The 16,973-nt window shown below is 40.6% G+C and overlaps 1 protein-coding gene across 3 annotated transcripts in view; it reads left to right on the forward strand.

The window, feature by feature from the left end:
* Nucleotides 1-16,973, forward strand: part of LOC126299611 (uncharacterized) — a 468,671-nt gene that overhangs the window by 441,682 nt on the left and 10,016 nt on the right. For all 3 annotated transcript variants that reach the window (XM_049991647.1, XM_049991646.1, XM_049991645.1), the window contains one exon: nt 1,507-1,755. In XM_049991647.1, coding sequence (XP_049847604.1) covers nt 1,507-1,755 — 249 coding nt within the window. The remainder of the gene's footprint in view (nt 1-1,506; nt 1,756-16,973) is intronic.

A 16,973-nucleotide genomic window follows, 5' to 3' on the forward strand; every position in this document is an offset into this window, starting at 1 on the left:
CGATCATTGGCACTACAGAGAAATTTTGGTTTTCCTTCCATTCGTATTTAAAAAGTTGTTCTTTACATTATAGAAGTAAGAACAGTCGCTGTTCCATTCTTCTTCACTTTCACTGTCTAACGTATCACTACTGGCAACAGTTGGAAGCACGAATGATTCACTGTCATGTTCATCACCATAAATGTCTTGTTCCACAGAAACATGCCTTGAATCACTGGTGACTGTGTTATCTCGAATATTCAGTTCATCTGCAGCTCCTTCATCTCCTTCAGTATCTGAATCACTTTCATCAGGTAATGAAAATAATATATTGTAAATTTCGTCAACATGTTTAGGATTGCTGACGCCTAGGGAATGAGACATCTGAAAGGAAAGCAATGCAAAGAAATAGAGAACTGGAGACTGTAAAAAATAGTATGACAGATTCAATGGAAGCAATCACTTGGTTTGGTACGGTAAACTTGACATTCTTTAGTAACATAATGATCTGTGCATTATTTCTGAAACCCACTAAGTAAAAAAGTGAAATAAATGTGGCAAAATATAGAAATATTGGTTCTAGAGATGTAAAACAATGGACTACCAAAGAGGCAGTGGGAAGTATCCTTCCCACCAACAACATCAAATACTACAAGTCAAGTCCACAAGTAATGTAAGTAAAACATATTTTACAACAAACAGGGAACACCAAATAATAAGACACCATAGCAGAAATCAAAAGTATTTACCTTATACTATAACTTTGAGGAAAAAATTACAAAATTTCATGCAAACAGCACTGTAAGGCTCCTCTACAAAGCAACACTCAGCAATACAAAGTATCTGTGCAAAGGCACAGCAAAAACGGCCGGAACTTCCAATTGGAAATAGTACCCTATACTGTTCGCTAGGTGGTAGCACCATACAGAGGTGGGAACTATGAATCCCATGGGTCTAGGAGCGAGTTCATTGTAGTGAGAAGCATGTTTCCGAAGGCTCACGAAAGAGTTAAAGATAGGTACAATTATTGCTTTTGTCCAATCATCAGGAATAATTCCATACGTCCATACTGTCCTCATTATTCTATCCTACCACTGAATTCCGCTAGGTCCTGTGGCTTTGATCATTTCTGCTGTGATACCTTGTACTCTAGGAGCTTTGCCATTTTTCATTTGTTATACAGATTTCCCTACATCCAACATCTGCAAATTTTCTATTTCCTATTTCTATTTGACTTGTAAAGTTACAACAGTATGACTGTCTTTTGAGGTCACTTGTGGATGTATCCATGGTCAATAATCACTGTATGGATCCATTGAACATATATCAAATAAATAAAATTAAGCTGCATGCCTTTAAAAAGAACATGAGCAATTTCCTTTCCTCATCATTGCTGTCCCCTATTTTGTGTTTCTTCTCCAGTGATTTCAAAATTGAGAGCATGTTAAGACTTAATCATCCTATTTTGTTCAGTTGAATTATTCATTAAGATTTCGGAATGACAGTTGTGTGTTCTTTCCTTTACAGATGTTGTGATACCCACTAATTCACCAGATAGAGCTTCAATAGTCCTCAAAGCAGGCCAGAGGGTCATGGTGCTGAAAAGCCCCAAGGGAATTTACATGCAGCTGGAAAATGGAAAGATAATTGCAATCCGTACTGCTTTTAAGGTTGGTGGTGCTGGGAAAGGTGCGGCTGGCCAAGATTACAAATCAACGGCAGCCATGCAGGCAGATAAAGCTGAAATTGAATCAAAAATTGCAGATATAAAGAAAGGTACGTAGAATGAAAAAGTAATAATAAAAAGATGTTATTCACAGTGAAACAAATAATGCATGGAAAATTTTTAATATGGGATTGATATTTTTTCTCAGGGTTATATGAACATTAGAATGGAGACAGAAGTGTTGTTCGACACATTTGAAATATATTGTGGGATATTCTTTGGCAACAGATCAATTTTTCTCTGCTTCTTTAATTTGAAGTAAAAAACATTGTGTTCACTTTAATTATGTCTGTCTAATACTTCAGCTGTCTCCATTTTTAAATATATTGTCTTGAACTGTTACTGGATATTATTCTCAAGAAATACATCTTGATGGGGAACTTATGTTGTCCACTTTCCCATTTGCCTGTTCAGTAATTTGTATGCAAATTCCATTAGTACAAATTATCAGGTATCTTTTTATCATTAGTTTGGTCATAAATCAAACTTCTTCTTCTTCTTCTTCTTCTTCTTCCTCCTCTTTAACTTCCAAAATATATCCTGATGGTTATTTAATAATGGTTATGTGTACTTCAGATTTACGAAACTTCTGATTGTATTTTTCATCACTGGCAACAATTCTGAGCAGGTCTCAGCAAGTAGCTGTAACTTTCAGATTTATGACCTTTTTTCATGTTAGTTTAAAATTGTAATGCTCATTCCAGATTAGGATTATAGGTAACAGATTTTGGTTCACTGTCCTCAAAGTGCAATAAGTTCTTTAAAGCAGCCATAATAAAAAATGGATTGGAGGGAAAATATCACTTTTTTTTTTCTTTAGTATACAACGTCATAATGAAATTGTTATATGACATTGTAATGGAACACTTGTTGTTGAAACTGCCATGTCAAACCAGGTATTTAAACTTTTGAGATGTAAGGTCTTAGGTGAATACCGTGTTGTGGCTAAGTTGCGTAACTCCGTTAACTTCTGTAAATACATGGCTACCTGCTCTTATATAATGGAGACAGACCCTGGGAAATTACATGAAGATTGGAAAAATATGAGTTTCACAGAAGTGCAGCACTATGTGACAAGAGTAAGTAGCACATAGGAAAACACTGCAACATTTATTCTAACTTTCAACACTGGAATTATCTGAATGTGTTCTTATAGGCTATATTCATCTTAAGGTTTGGCAGTTTGTTCAACCCAAAATTATCCTTCAAATGTCATAGATGTGGTCATACCACTGTAGCATGTAATGGGAGGGCTACATATGGAAATTGTGGAGATACAGCTCATGAATGGGGCGATTCTTGTACACTTACTCTGAAGTGTATAAACTGCTCCAGGAATCATCCAGTGTGAAGCAGGAAATGTGTGGTTTGTAACGAGGAAAGGAAAATTCAAGAGTTGAAGGTTATGAGATACGTACCCTATGGTGAAGCTAAGAAAGCTTTCAAAACCATATAACCTCCGGTGTTTGATAAATCTTTTGCATCGACCATTAAGCAACCAGTCACTAAGTATGATAATTCCACACAGTTCCAGACCACAGATTCAAGTAAGAGTATATGCACTTGTCAGTGTACATGGGGGGAGAAAAGCTACATTTGAACCCGAAATTATTTGGAAGCTGGTGACGACAGGGATGGGGCCTCGGCCACATACTGCTGCACACAGTCTGAAGCCCACTATGCCATTCTCTCTAGCTGTGCTTGCAACTCCTCCCATAAGTAAGGAAATATGTCACACAAAAAGTTGTTCAGATCGCTGAGCATGCTCCCTTTCCAGTGGTGGTATTACTGTTCAGGATATTGATATCTACATGGAGGAACCAGAGAGATGGTCACTGTCTAATGTTCCCCCTGTTATCTTGTGTAAATCACCATCACCAACCAAGGACAGGGGCAACCATTGCTAATCAATGGCTTCCACATGGACTTCTCTGTTGCTGTGGAACTTAATAGGATGCCAATCTCATTTGGAAGAATTACAGCTCCCGGCTCACGAAAGACTATTCTGCTTCTGCTTACAAGAAACTCATGTTAAAGTCACTGACACACATGCATTAAGGGGTCACCACCACTACAGGAAGGACAATTTTTTTGGAGACAGGGCTAAGATTAGCATGATGTTTTCATTGATGGCAGATGCCACTTCTCTCCTGTCCCTTTCACCACGGTCATACAAGCAATTGCAATGGAAGGTCTCACACCAGTTAAAATCTTTTTATCTTCCACCTTATGATCTGTTGGGATGGAGGTGTACTAACACAACTCTTTTAGGCAGTTACCCACTTATTCGACCTTGGGTGGGAGGGGACACTTCAGTGCACACAATGTGGTATGGGGCTCAGCTACCATTTCTCTGGGGGTAGAATTATTAGTGAGCAACTCATCCATTCAGAGAAATATGCCTTTTGAGTTCTACTCATCTTCAGCCACTGACCTTTGATTTTGCTCCCCAGCTATTTCAGACTTGCTTTAGCAATAAGTGACCACAGATTTGCATTCTAATAACCACTTCTCAGTGTAGATTCGTCTGCTGACTCACAAAGGAGGGTGGTTCAAAGGGCAAATTGGTTGCAACACTGTCAGCAGACCATTGTTGAACAACAGGATTGTGTTCAGGAGAAGGTCATCATATAAACTGTGAGAGCCAATGAGTTTCTGCAGATTCCAGTTCCCAGTCCAGCAGCAACCCCCTCAGGTGACAGCATGTCCCTTGGTGGAATGACAAATGTTCCTCTACAATCAGAGCTAGGCGTGCAGCTTTGTGGAAATTCAAACACCATCCAACCAAAGAAAACCTCTGTGCCTTCAGATCTGAGAGAGCACAAGTTAGGCAAGTGATAAAAGAACAGAAGAGGAACTCTTAACAAATTTTGCAGTTTCCATTAATCTGTCCATTTCCACTGCACAAGTTTGAGATTCAATAAGGAGGATTTCAGCCAAGTGCAGTATACATGTCCCCTTTTGGCCTTATTGAGAAATGGAGTCTTGGTGGACGTGCTGAAAGAAGTGGCTCAGGTCTTAGCTGAACACTTTTTTATTTTTATCGTTACTGCATCATACTGCCAAACTTCTGCATTCCAGATTTTCAGTTGGACTGTTGAGATAAGAAGGTTCTGCCTCTTTTCCTGTAATGAGGAAATCTTCCATTCTCCATGTGGGAAGTGGAATCAACTCTGTCCGCGGCCAGAGACAGCTCCAGGACCTGATCAGATTCATAATGCCGTGCTCCATCATCTGTGCCCTGAAACCAAAGGCAAACTTCTATCATCCCCCCCGACTTCAAAGGAAGCATAATAATTCCATTATGGAAACCAGGCAGGGATCATGCCGACCCTAACAGTTATCAGAGCATAGCCCTTACCAGTTGTATGGGTAAGACCCAATATCAACTGGTCCAGCCCAGTTCAGAGTCTGCGTGCATTGTCTGGTGAAACACCACTCTGATTTCGGTGGTGCCTCCTTTTGACTTGAAAGGCCCTGAAAATGTCAACGCTGTGACAGTCAGTGGCATTTAGTGCAGCAGTTCACTCCAGCTTTGAGTAGCTGTTCAAAAATCAGCCCCATGTGACCAAACCGTTTGGATAAATGCTACACACTGGCTCGAGGATCTGATAAGACTTCAGAATACACAGCCGGGGATGGAACAAATTTCCATCTTGGTGTCTTCAGAGACCCAAAGTGATTTTAAGCTTGACACAGTACAAGAAAACTTATACTTCAAATTAAGTTCTTACAACTCTGTTACTTCAGTTTTAAGTATGTACTCCAGTTTTATCATTGTTTATATGGACGGATCCCAGCAAGAAAATGCCAGTGGTTGTTCAGCTGTATTCCCTGATCGGGCTTTCGAAGTGCACCTTCTGGAATAATTTACAGATTATGATGCAGAGTTACACAACATTATGACGGCACTGGAGTGGATTCACAGGCTTCACAGTACAAGATTTATCATCTGTTTGACTCGCTCAGTGTGCTAAAAGTGTATCTGGTTGACCAGTTGATTCAGCTTATCCATGACTCCTCACAGCAGCTCCATCACTGTGCCAAGAAGATGATCTTTTGCTGGGTACCTGGACACAGCAGGATATGACGAAATGACATAGTCGACAAAACAGCCAAAGAAGCATGTCGGATCGGTGTTGTACATTGATGTGCTGTCCCCTTGGAAGCTGCCTTATCATTATCTGACAGACAAATTGTGCATCAGTGGGAAACTGAATGGTTGGAGATCGTGGAAAACAAACTGTGATCACTCAAATTGACCACACAAGCATGAAGGACTTCATGCAAACTTCACCGATGGAAGGAAATGCTACGCACGAGACTACACATAGGACACAGCATGTTAACACACTGTTTCGTCCTCCACCAGGAGAATCCACCACTGTGAAGTTTGCGCTGTGCCATTTTCAGTGTTGCATATTTCGGCTGTGTGTGTATTATATACTGACATCAGAGCAGCCCTCAGTTTGGCTGGAGACCTTCTCACCAGCCCTGCCAATAATGACACCAGTGTTTCACGGGTCCTGGAATTCTGTGAACTGTCAGCATCATTCCTAAAGTTCCGGGGAGGGTAGGCAGACTTTAAAACTTTGTAAATTACTCTGCATCCCCCTCCTCCCCCCTTATGCACACACACACACACACACACACACACACACACACACACACACACACACACACACACACACACACGTGAAAGAATGGCATGTTGACTTTTCATCAAGATGCTGATGGTCATGATTTTCAGTGCCCTGCATCCAAATTCATCATCATCTGTCATACCAGTTACGGATCAAGCATTGTGAGGGTGCTAATGAAACATTAACATCAGTTAATGTTACTCATATATAGTAGTCATCAGTATGGAGAAACAAGATTATCTGCCTGTACAAACATTTTGGTCTTTATATGACAACTGTTCTATGTAAAATATTGGAGAATCAAGGTTTTGAATTTAGGCATTTTTATGATGGTAGACTTTCAATCTGCAAAGGATTCTCTTTAAAAGAATAAAATTTAGGTCACAAGAAATGGAAATGAGCATATGGCATCATTGGCCGGCAGGCCCCTATTTGGGGAAGTTCGGCCGCCAGTTCCAGGTCCTATTTCATTCGATGCCACATTGAGTGACATGCACGCTGCTGATGAGGATGAAATGGTGATGAGGACAACACAACACCCAGTCCCTGAGCGGAGAAAATCTCCGACCCAGCCGCGAATCAAACTCAGGCCCTTAGGATTTACATTCTGTTGCGCTGCAGAAACAGATGAAATGGCAGTGACTGTGTATACGCCCAAGTTTTAGCAACTGATTCAACGGAATAGTTTGTTGTGTTGTGTGACTGATTAATGTACCATATCTCAGTTAAATTAATGGTTTGTGTCTCACCCATAACTAAATTCAATTTCAGATGTGCTTTTCATCAGCATTTGACAAGTGTGTCACTCATCATGCACAAAGCTTTCTCATAGTCAATTCTTGGTGTAAATTGTACTGTGTACTATCTTCTAGTTTGCTTGTAGCATCATCTGTTTAATACACATGTAATTATTGGTTAAATTCAAAATACCATATAGTTTCCTTTCTCAATGTTTTCATCTGTAGTTAAGTTTTTGGGATGTGGAACACATCCAAACAGAAAGAAGAACTTTTCAGCCTGGAATTGCATTTTTGTAATTTAGTTTTCTTTTTGATTAAACTCTTTCAGTAACTTGTAAGATTTCTTTTTCAATTCAGTCTATTTGTTACATTTATTTTGCATTTATAAAATAAATAATTAAATTTATACAAGCTCTTCACCTTACCTCCTGTGTTCACTGAATTCAACTGTGACTCAGCCATGAACATAATTCGTGTTGGAAAATCATCAACACTCCATACTTCATCTGTATAGAGGGTTTATCTATTTATAGCAATTGACTCATTTGTTACACTAGTTATGGAATTTCTTTTATTTCGCCCTGTATAATGCGTGTGACGTAGGCTTTGAATAAATCTAAAAGCTACTGATTAAATGGTGTTATTAATCTTAAATATCTGTCATGGAAGGTTACTCTATATAGAACTTACAAAGCCACTGTGTGGTGCCAAATGACCCTTATGCAGTAAACTTGAGATTCACAGTTTTTAATAATGTGGTTATAACTCTGAAATGGCTTCAGAAACATTAGATGCATGTACAGCTGTGAAAATGAATGTAACAAGTTATTTTTCAAGTATGTGACCCACTTGTTGATGTCTTTTTACAGTGCAGGGGTCAACTGCAACATGAATTTTTTTCTGGAATAAATAAAATCTGAAGTGTCATATTTCAGAAACTGGTGTAGTGAAGTCCTGTGTGTATGAATTAATAATTTTCTATGTTTAGATGTATATCCTACAAGCCATCACGCAGGAAAAGGGGGGTACTAATATTATTTGGTCACTTTCTTGTTCAGTTTACAGGTGCCGCATGGGAGAAATGAGTGCCTGTAATTTCTCCAGTTTTATCATTGTGATACTTAAGCGAAATGCTACCAGGAAGATTTAATATGTCTTTTAGAATCCCATGTGAAGGCAAGCTCTCACCATTTAGAAGGAAAAACCTTTGTGGTGCTGTAGAATGGAACAAGAAAGGAAACACAACAATCACCCATTTTGAATTGTGCACTAACCTTGAAATGTTTATAGTCACCTCAATCATTGGAAATCGATAAGAATACCATACAGACAAGCAATGCTTCAGGATAGGTTTAACAACTGTGTCATAAGTTATTTGTTTTGTACGTATGATTCAGTTCCTTTCAGTTTTCTGATGTGTGACCTTAACACAAAGAACTGCAGGCTATAACTCTTGTGTCATTTTAGTGGCCTTACAAAGTGTTTGACTATGACGATTTATTGCTGATGATGTACTTGCATAGTACATGAGCTTTTTTTGTGTATTGTTATCTACATTTTAATTATTACATTTTTCCTGTCTCATTATACTATAGGACACAACACAACTTTGCTTTTCAAATTTACTTTGACTCAGTTTATGGCTTCTGTGCCCAGCCACAGGTAAAATTGATTACTTCTTTTGAAGTTTTTTATAATTTAACTGAATTTTTACTTCAATAGGTGAATGTAGTTTCAGTGTAGTGCATGTGCAGAATAGCACCACATGATGGTCTGCAGTTCACCAACATTAGTTTGTGCGTTCTTGAGAAGGTCCAGAATAAGTTTTCAGGTTCTCAGTGATTTTGTAAGAAAGTCTGCTTATTAGTATAATATTGGAAAGTATACTGAATTCTGATTACTCATTTTATGACAGTTGGTTTTCCCCCTTAGCTCAAGACAATTGTAAGGGCATAGTTTGCTCTGAGCACTATGGGACTTAACATCTGTGGTCATCAGTCTAAGGGCATAGTTCCAATGGGTTTCATTTTATTCCCATGCCATTCTTTTGTATTCCCAATTTAGATTTAAAGTTCACTAACTTTCATATCTGCATATTGTATTTTTTATAATTACTTTTAATGAAGGTGGTAGTCTTACTGTAGATAACATACAAACTACGTGTTGAAGATTGTTTCATGCCTTATTATGCAGCATTATTATCTGCCATTATAATAGTTTACTGCCTAATTTGTTGTTGTTCCTTTGAAGTTATATTCTGAGTGAGTGTTTGTATGAACCAGCTTGATGGCACAGCTAAAATACCAGCGACCTGCCGTTGACACCTTGTGTGTAAAATGTGTGCTAATATTGGCGGACTTTGGGTACACGAGGATGATCAGTTTCTCAATAAAATCAGTGCTTGAATCTCAGTGATATTCAGCTTCTTCTTCTTCTTCTTCTTCTTCTTCTTCATTATCATCATCATCATCATCATCATCTTTTTCCTCCTCCTCCTCCTTGTTGAACTGTTTCCTTTGCTGAAAGCAGTGGTTTTTGTTGCACAATTTAGGGAATGAATTATTTCATGCCTTTCCACACAAATGTGTTCCCCCATAATGTGAATGCTAGTTGGTGGAATGCCTCATCTCCAGTTAATTGTATAGTTTTACCATTTTCTTCCTCAGATGTACTTCCATTCTAAATAACAAACTCATGACACTTACCTTATTTCAGTGGCAAATCAAAAACTTATCATTGCCATTTTCTTGATTTTATTATTTGAACTAACTGAAAGCAAAAATTTAGTATTGAAGTGATGAAGCGGCCTAATTATTGAACTTCTGTCAACATCTTTCTTTACCTCGAGGTACATTTGACAGCGTAAAAAATGTCCGTGGCTGAAATTTGATTTACCAGTAATGTTATGCAGGAGCCAATCACATTACAAGTGTACACTGATCTGTCCAGAAAAGTAAAGAACGCTTGTAAGTGTAGTAGAAGGAGTAAAACCTTCTTGATACATAGATAATGAAGGATACACCTTCTAAAAACGTGCAGGACAATTGTGCAGGGACTGATGACCTCGCTGTTTGGCCCCATAAACCCTTTCAATTAAGCAATTGATAATTTCACAGTGCCATTCATAACATTGGAGACATAGTAAAGGCACTTCATGGTGTGGAGTCAATATTGGCAACGAGTATCTAAATGTCTGATAGGCAGCTGCCTGACAACAATATTTGGCTTGTATCTGGCTTAGAGCAATTGTTTTGTGTAACTCTGTTAATCTGTTTAATCAGTAGAAACTGTGAAATAAATGAAACAAACAATTCACGGTTCTTATTAAGATATTTTTGACCCCCAAAAGGGCACAGCATGTGGCTTCATTACCACTTAATCATAATGCTTCCAACGTAAATGACTGACTACAATCTATGAGGATGGGGATCTGTGAGGTGGGTAATAAATCTCTCATTTTCTGTCACCTTCTCGGAGGCAGCTAGGGTGAAATTTCATAGGTCATTAAGGATTCTTGGCGTGGGGTCAGGCCAGTTTTCTCGCAAGATTTGTTTCGTTTCTGGCCATCCGTTAACAGTAAGGTTTAGGTTTGGTGCAGCAGGAGGCCAATTGAAAAGTGAAATCTCATTCTGTTGTGCAAACCACTCCTGCACCATCACTAACTTGTGTATAGGAGACTGATCTTCGTAGAAACAGATTACTCCCTGAGGATTATTTGTAGCACTGATGGGACAGTAATATTATTCATAATATGAGTGTATTAGGTAGCATCAAGTCAACCATCTGTCCTGTGAAACATTCAAACTCCAAGGGAATACACACAGCCCCAAACTGTCACAGAAACACAACCTCTGCAAGATGCTGATATTCATACAGAAATTCACAAACCTTTTGGCTTGGTAGTGCCACAGGTTAAGCAGTTTGTTGTTATTACTGCAGGTCCTGTTGTAGTGATTTTCTTATAGTTTCTCTAGATGAATTGGCTTCTGGTGATGAATATAAAGTGTTTCCTATGAAATTTTGCTGCCAGACATTTTGATGGTTGTGTAGTGGGAAAGGAAGGCTAGGGTTTAGTAGCCAGCCTGGCCCTCATCATCATCATCATCATCATCATCATCTTCTTCTTCTTCTTCTTCTTCTTCTTCTTCTTTTGAAGGCTTCCAAAGTGACTATATGGAAGTTTCGGCTGGGGTAGCCTTTCATCATCACTGTTGGTTGCTTCCGTGTCTTGCATGGCACATCTGTGTTGTTGATGAAGTTGTTCTTACTCAGTATGAGTGAAAACAGCACAGGAATTGGTGATCTTCACTGTCTCCAGTGGGAAGATGTAGAGCAGTGTCTCTAGCTCTTCAGAAAAGAATGGATAGGGTTGACGAGCAAAGAAAGTCTCGGTTGGTCAGGAGAATTGAATGAGTAAGGATTGAAGGAATGGGGATAGGTACCACCGTCAAGGAATGTGGCACTCATCTTCAGCACTGGTGACATGGACTCCTTGTGTGGGAGAGGGAGGCAGGCGGGTGGTGGCACTGTGATCATGCTCTGGAGAACGATGTCACAACACACGGCTCTGGCAGCACCCACCACGAGGCTGCTGGCCTCTTGTCCTTGGGCACAGATGGCATTGGGAATGGCCTGCTGCATGGTTGCTGGACCCTCTCTGTCTGTGTAGTCAGTTCTGTAGTTTCCTGCATCTCTGCAGTGGCCAAAGAGGTGATTGTCTACATGGTGGTATCCACCTCCTATCTTTGGCTCCATAAAGGGGATAATGACAGGGATGTTTCTTCTGTGACAGCTCAAAGCTTGTTTGCGAGTGTCTAGTGCAGTTGCTGCAGCTGGTGGCAGGTTTCGTTCGTCTTGCTGCTGGGGCAGCTGTCATGGCACTCCTATCCACTGCCACGGCTGCTTTGAAGGCGGTGATAGGTTTGTTGGCAGCATCACACGTCTCGCACGTTGTTGCCAACGTCTGTTACGAGGAGGTCAGTGCTGCTGCTCTCTGTGGTGTACTAGCTCACTACCCTGTCATCTCGGTTGTTGTGGCTGACTAGTGTGGCAGTGGGCTGCCCTACTCTTACTGGGTCAAGGGGGGGAACCCTCTGCGGTGTATCAGTCGCCTCATCTTCTTCTTTACGTGGTATTAACCCATGATATAGCTGCAGCCAAAAAAGCTTACAGTTTGTATGCTGCAACAGTTGACTTAGGTCAATTGATGTCACGTGGCTTGCTACAAGCATGCATCTCGTGTGCTTGTGTGCACTTCACATATGCCACTTCGCTGCCACAGTATTTGGTGACATGACCGAGTTGCTGACATGAAAAGCATTGCTCTTCTTTATCCACATTGCGAGACTGCGACATCGATACGCCGAAACCACTAGACTTGATAGCTGTTCCTGCTCTTCTGGAGTGAGGCCGTGTTCACGACCAGGTAGACAGGTGCTCGTGTCTTGCTGCTGACCTGATGGAGGTCAACAACTCTGAACAAGACAAGTCGGTTTAATCCTTGACTACTTCTTTCTCTCATGATCCAGGGGAGGCCATGGATGGTGACCTTGATGGTCTCACATCACCTACCTTCATTCCTGTGGAGGTGCCTTCTGTGACAGTGAATTTGTACAGAAGCTCCTTCACTGTGTTGTGAGCTGCTCGAGTGGCGAAGAACAGTGCCAGCAGGCTGCCATCACCCCCTGCAGTAGTGCACCACTGCAACCTCTTTGTGTGGCAGCTATGATGTTGGCTTTCAGCATGGCCGATGGTTTTTCCCCTGTATATTTCAACAGAATGTGTGGAATTGGGACGTTGTCAGCTGCAGGTGTTGATATCGCATCAGTCACTGGCATCATCACATCTGACGTAGTGGTGTGCCAATGCTTGATGACAATTTGATTTCAACTCTAGCAGTTGTTTAGTCGGAAATAAGCACCACTCAGAACTCTTGGTAGTGTGAATGCATGTGTAACTGGTATGGCGAAATGGTGCAAATGCGAGATGACTCGTGGATGTATTGGGGGTGGAGATGGGCACACCTGTATAGTCATACTGGACCATGATTTGCTGAAGACAATACCCATTCATCAGAAAATATCATGTTCCGCCAGTCATTATTGACATTGTCCTCAGAAAACACAAGTTCTACACACCTGGTCAGTAGTCTTGACCCTCAAAGCTGATACTCAACCATATCCACAAACCTGGGAAATGCAGTAGTATGTTTCAAATACACTGAGGTTAAAAAAGGATTTGCCATGATTTGTTGACAAATTCAGTATCCTGGACAGGTGGTATTGCATGCCAGTGTCTGGTTCCCCTACCTCATCTTGATACTTCAGTATCTTGATAATATTTTATCCATCGTTGCACAGGATGTCCATGAATGCCATACTGTGCTCTAGCCTTTGACACTGTCAAATTCCCTTCCTTCACAAGAGGAATGATGTGGGAAAAATAGCCTGTTGATTGTGAGGCATGGCGCATGAATAATGTGACCGAACTGAAAGCGATGGGGTGCAGATATTTGACCTTGCCCTTGTACTGTGATTGGCTATTATGGAGCGAATGGCGAATCTGCAGACTTAACCTTTCCTGACAAACTGTCAGTCTATTAATGTTTAGTAGCAATAAAACAGAGCAAATAATTCTCACATATTTTGTCAAAATAGGTAGTAGATTCAATTTTTTTACTCCAGGGAGCTCATTCTCCACCAGAAGTGACTCATTAATTTATATTAGAAATTCTGTCTTGTATTCTGTGGCAAATTAGCTGCACATCATCAGCATGTGTTTCATATAATAAAATGGAAAGCTTCATAGACAATGAATTGTTGAACTAGATGATGTGTATCTTATGGCAAAAAAGAAAGAAATACACATCGATTTGAGCATGAGGACAAAGCTGTTTATTTAGCTACAGTGTTCATTTACAAACTTCTATCTATTCAGTTATCATACACTACATCTATAGATAATACCAGCATATTGTGTTTGCAGAACAGATTTTGTGACTTCTTTGAACAGATGTGGAATCTTGACAGGATTAGTTTCCAGTAATTTTTGATGTAATATTTCCTTGTCTGCATGTTCCCATGGTAAACAGAAAATTATTGCATGTCACATTTATTTCATGTTGGTGTTGTATTGGTCTTTAACTGTGGTTGTGGCTTCTGCCAGCCAATTTTTGTGCTGTCAAGTGTACAGTTATTATTTTCATCTTTGAGAGTAGGTGACACATACACTTCTTGTAAATCAGTGACAGTTTGAAATTATACATAAAGGATAATTTCCAATGTGCATTTACATGACTTAATGTGCTCTGCTAAACACACAGATAATAGATAAAAATATGAAGTGAGACAATGGTCACAAGATTGGATTCTATCTTAAAAATCCCCACCTACAGATGTTGATTCTGTTTTTTTCTGCTGTTTATGTAAATTGTTGTTTATTGAGAGAACCTCCAATAAATAATTTAGCCGTAAGTTAGACCATTCACCAAATAATGGAGGCATTGAGTTGACAACAGGTACACACAAAAGAGAGAGAAAACTTGCTAACCCTAGACTATGCTGGTTGGGCATACATGCCAATATTTCATTTCAGCAGATGGACTGGGGTAGGGTTGGGGTTGTGTCAGTTGGGGTGGGTAGAGGTGGGAGAGAGGGGGGAGGAGGCCATGGTGGGAGGTACCGAGTGGCTGGGAATGAGGCAGCAGGTTTGCTGGCTAGGAATGCTAAAGGAGTAGTGGCAAGTGCACAGGCTAGACATGTAATGTACAAGTACTTGAGCCTGTGATTTGTGGTACATGATGAAGGTGAGGTGGGGCATGGAAAGGGAGTGGGTGACAGGACAAATGAAGGGGAAGCTGTTGGGTGAGAGTGTGGGTGCAGTGGGTTAGCAGAGATTGAGGCCAGCAGGGATGCAGAAGCAAAGGTGTGTTGCAAGGACAACTCATATCTGTGTAGTTAAGGAAAGCTGTTGCTGGAGGGAAGGATCCTGATGGCCAGGGTTATGAAGCAGCCATTGAACTTGAACATGTGATGTTCAGCTTCATGTTGTGCCACAGGGTGGCCACGTTTGTTCTTAAGGTGGCATTCACTGTGGTGGACAGCAGGTTGGTTGCCATACCGAGATAAAAATCTGTGCAGTGATTGCAACAGAGTTGGTATATGACATGGCTTCTTTCACAAGTTGGCCTGCCTCTGATGTGATAGGATATGCCTGCAGCACAACTGGAGTACGAAGTGCCGCATGGGTGGATAGGGCATGTATTGCACTTGGGTCTTTTAAAGGGATATGACCCTGGTGGCAGAGGGTTGGGTTGGGAGTGACAGGGATGGGCCGTGGTTTGGGGATAGGCTGGGTGGGCGACAGAATGCCACTTGAGGAGGGCTGTGAAGGATCTTAGGTAGTATGTCCATCATTTCCAGCAATGATGATAGATCGAAAGCCCTGGCAAAGGATCTGGTTCAGTTGTTCCAGTCCAGGGTGATATTGGGTTATGGGGGAGAGTTGTCCTAGGAAGTGGTGGGAAGATTAAGGATGTGTTATGTTTTGGAATGGGAAATCTACTTGAAAACTAGGCTAAGGGGTAGTGACTATCTATGAAGGCCTTCATGGTATCTCAGTATACTAGGCAAGGGAATTCTTGTCACTGCATATATTCCAGCCATATATGGTCAGACTATATAGGAGAGCTTTTGTGGTGTGGAAGGGATAATAGCTGTCAAAATGCGGGTACTCTTGTTGGTTAGTGGGCTTAATATGGACAGAGCTGTGGATGCAGCCATCAGAGAACTAAAGGTCAGTGTCCAGGGAAGTGGAACGTTGGTGTGACCAGGTGAAATGAGCTAAAGAGGTGTTGAGGTTGTGGAGGAATGAGGATAAGGTCCAGTCCCTGAGTCCTTATCATGAAGATACCATCATTGAACGTGAACCAGACATGAGGTTTGGGGTTTTGGGAGGTGAGGAACATTCCCTTTAATAGCACATAAAAAGTTTGGCATAGGAGGGCGCTATTGGCATAGGAGGGTATTATGCATTTGTCCATGGCTGTGCGCCAGATTTGTTTCTATACCTTCCCCTCAAAGGGAAAGTACTTATGCATAAGGATATTATTAGTGAAGTGTATGATGAATTATGTAGCTTCTCACATCAAAGATAGTAACCATTTCTACATGTACATCTACATCCATACTACACATGCCACCTAATGGTGGGTGGTGGAGGTTACCTTGTATCACTGCTAGTCATTTCCTTTCCTGCTCCACTGGGAAGTAGAGTGACGGAAAAATGACTGTTTATTACACCTCCTTATGAGCCCTAATTTCTCTTATCTTGTTTTTGTGGTTCTTATGTGAAATGTATGTTGGTGGCTGTAGAATCATTCTGCAGCAGACTTCAAAAGCTGGTTCTGTGAATTTTCTCAACAGTGTTTCACAAAAAGAACATCGTCTCCCTCCAGGGATTCTCATTTGAGTTCCCAAAGCTTCTCCATAATACTTGTGTGTTGATGAAACCTACTGGTAAATAATTTAGCGGTTCTCCTCTGAATTTCTTTGATGTCTTCTTTTAATCCAACCTGGTGGGGATTCTAAACACTACTGTTCTATACACGGTCACCTCTATAGATAAGCTACACTTTCCTAAAATTCTCCCAGTATACTGAAGTCTGTTCGCTTTCCCTGCTACTGCTCTCACATGCAACCTCGTGCCTAGACATTTAATCGACATGACTGTATCAAGCAACACACTACCAATACTATGTCCAAACATTATGAGAGAATTTATCCTTCTCATATGTATTAACTTATATCTTTCTACATTTAGAGCAAGTTGCCATTCATCATATCAACTAGAAATTTTGTCAAGTCATCATGTCTCCTCCTACATTGA

The sequence above is a fragment of the Schistocerca gregaria genome, chromosome X, assembly GCF_023897955.1.
Source record: "Schistocerca gregaria isolate iqSchGreg1 chromosome X, iqSchGreg1.2, whole genome shotgun sequence".
NCBI classification, from domain to species: domain Eukaryota; kingdom Metazoa; phylum Arthropoda; class Insecta; order Orthoptera; family Acrididae; genus Schistocerca; species Schistocerca gregaria.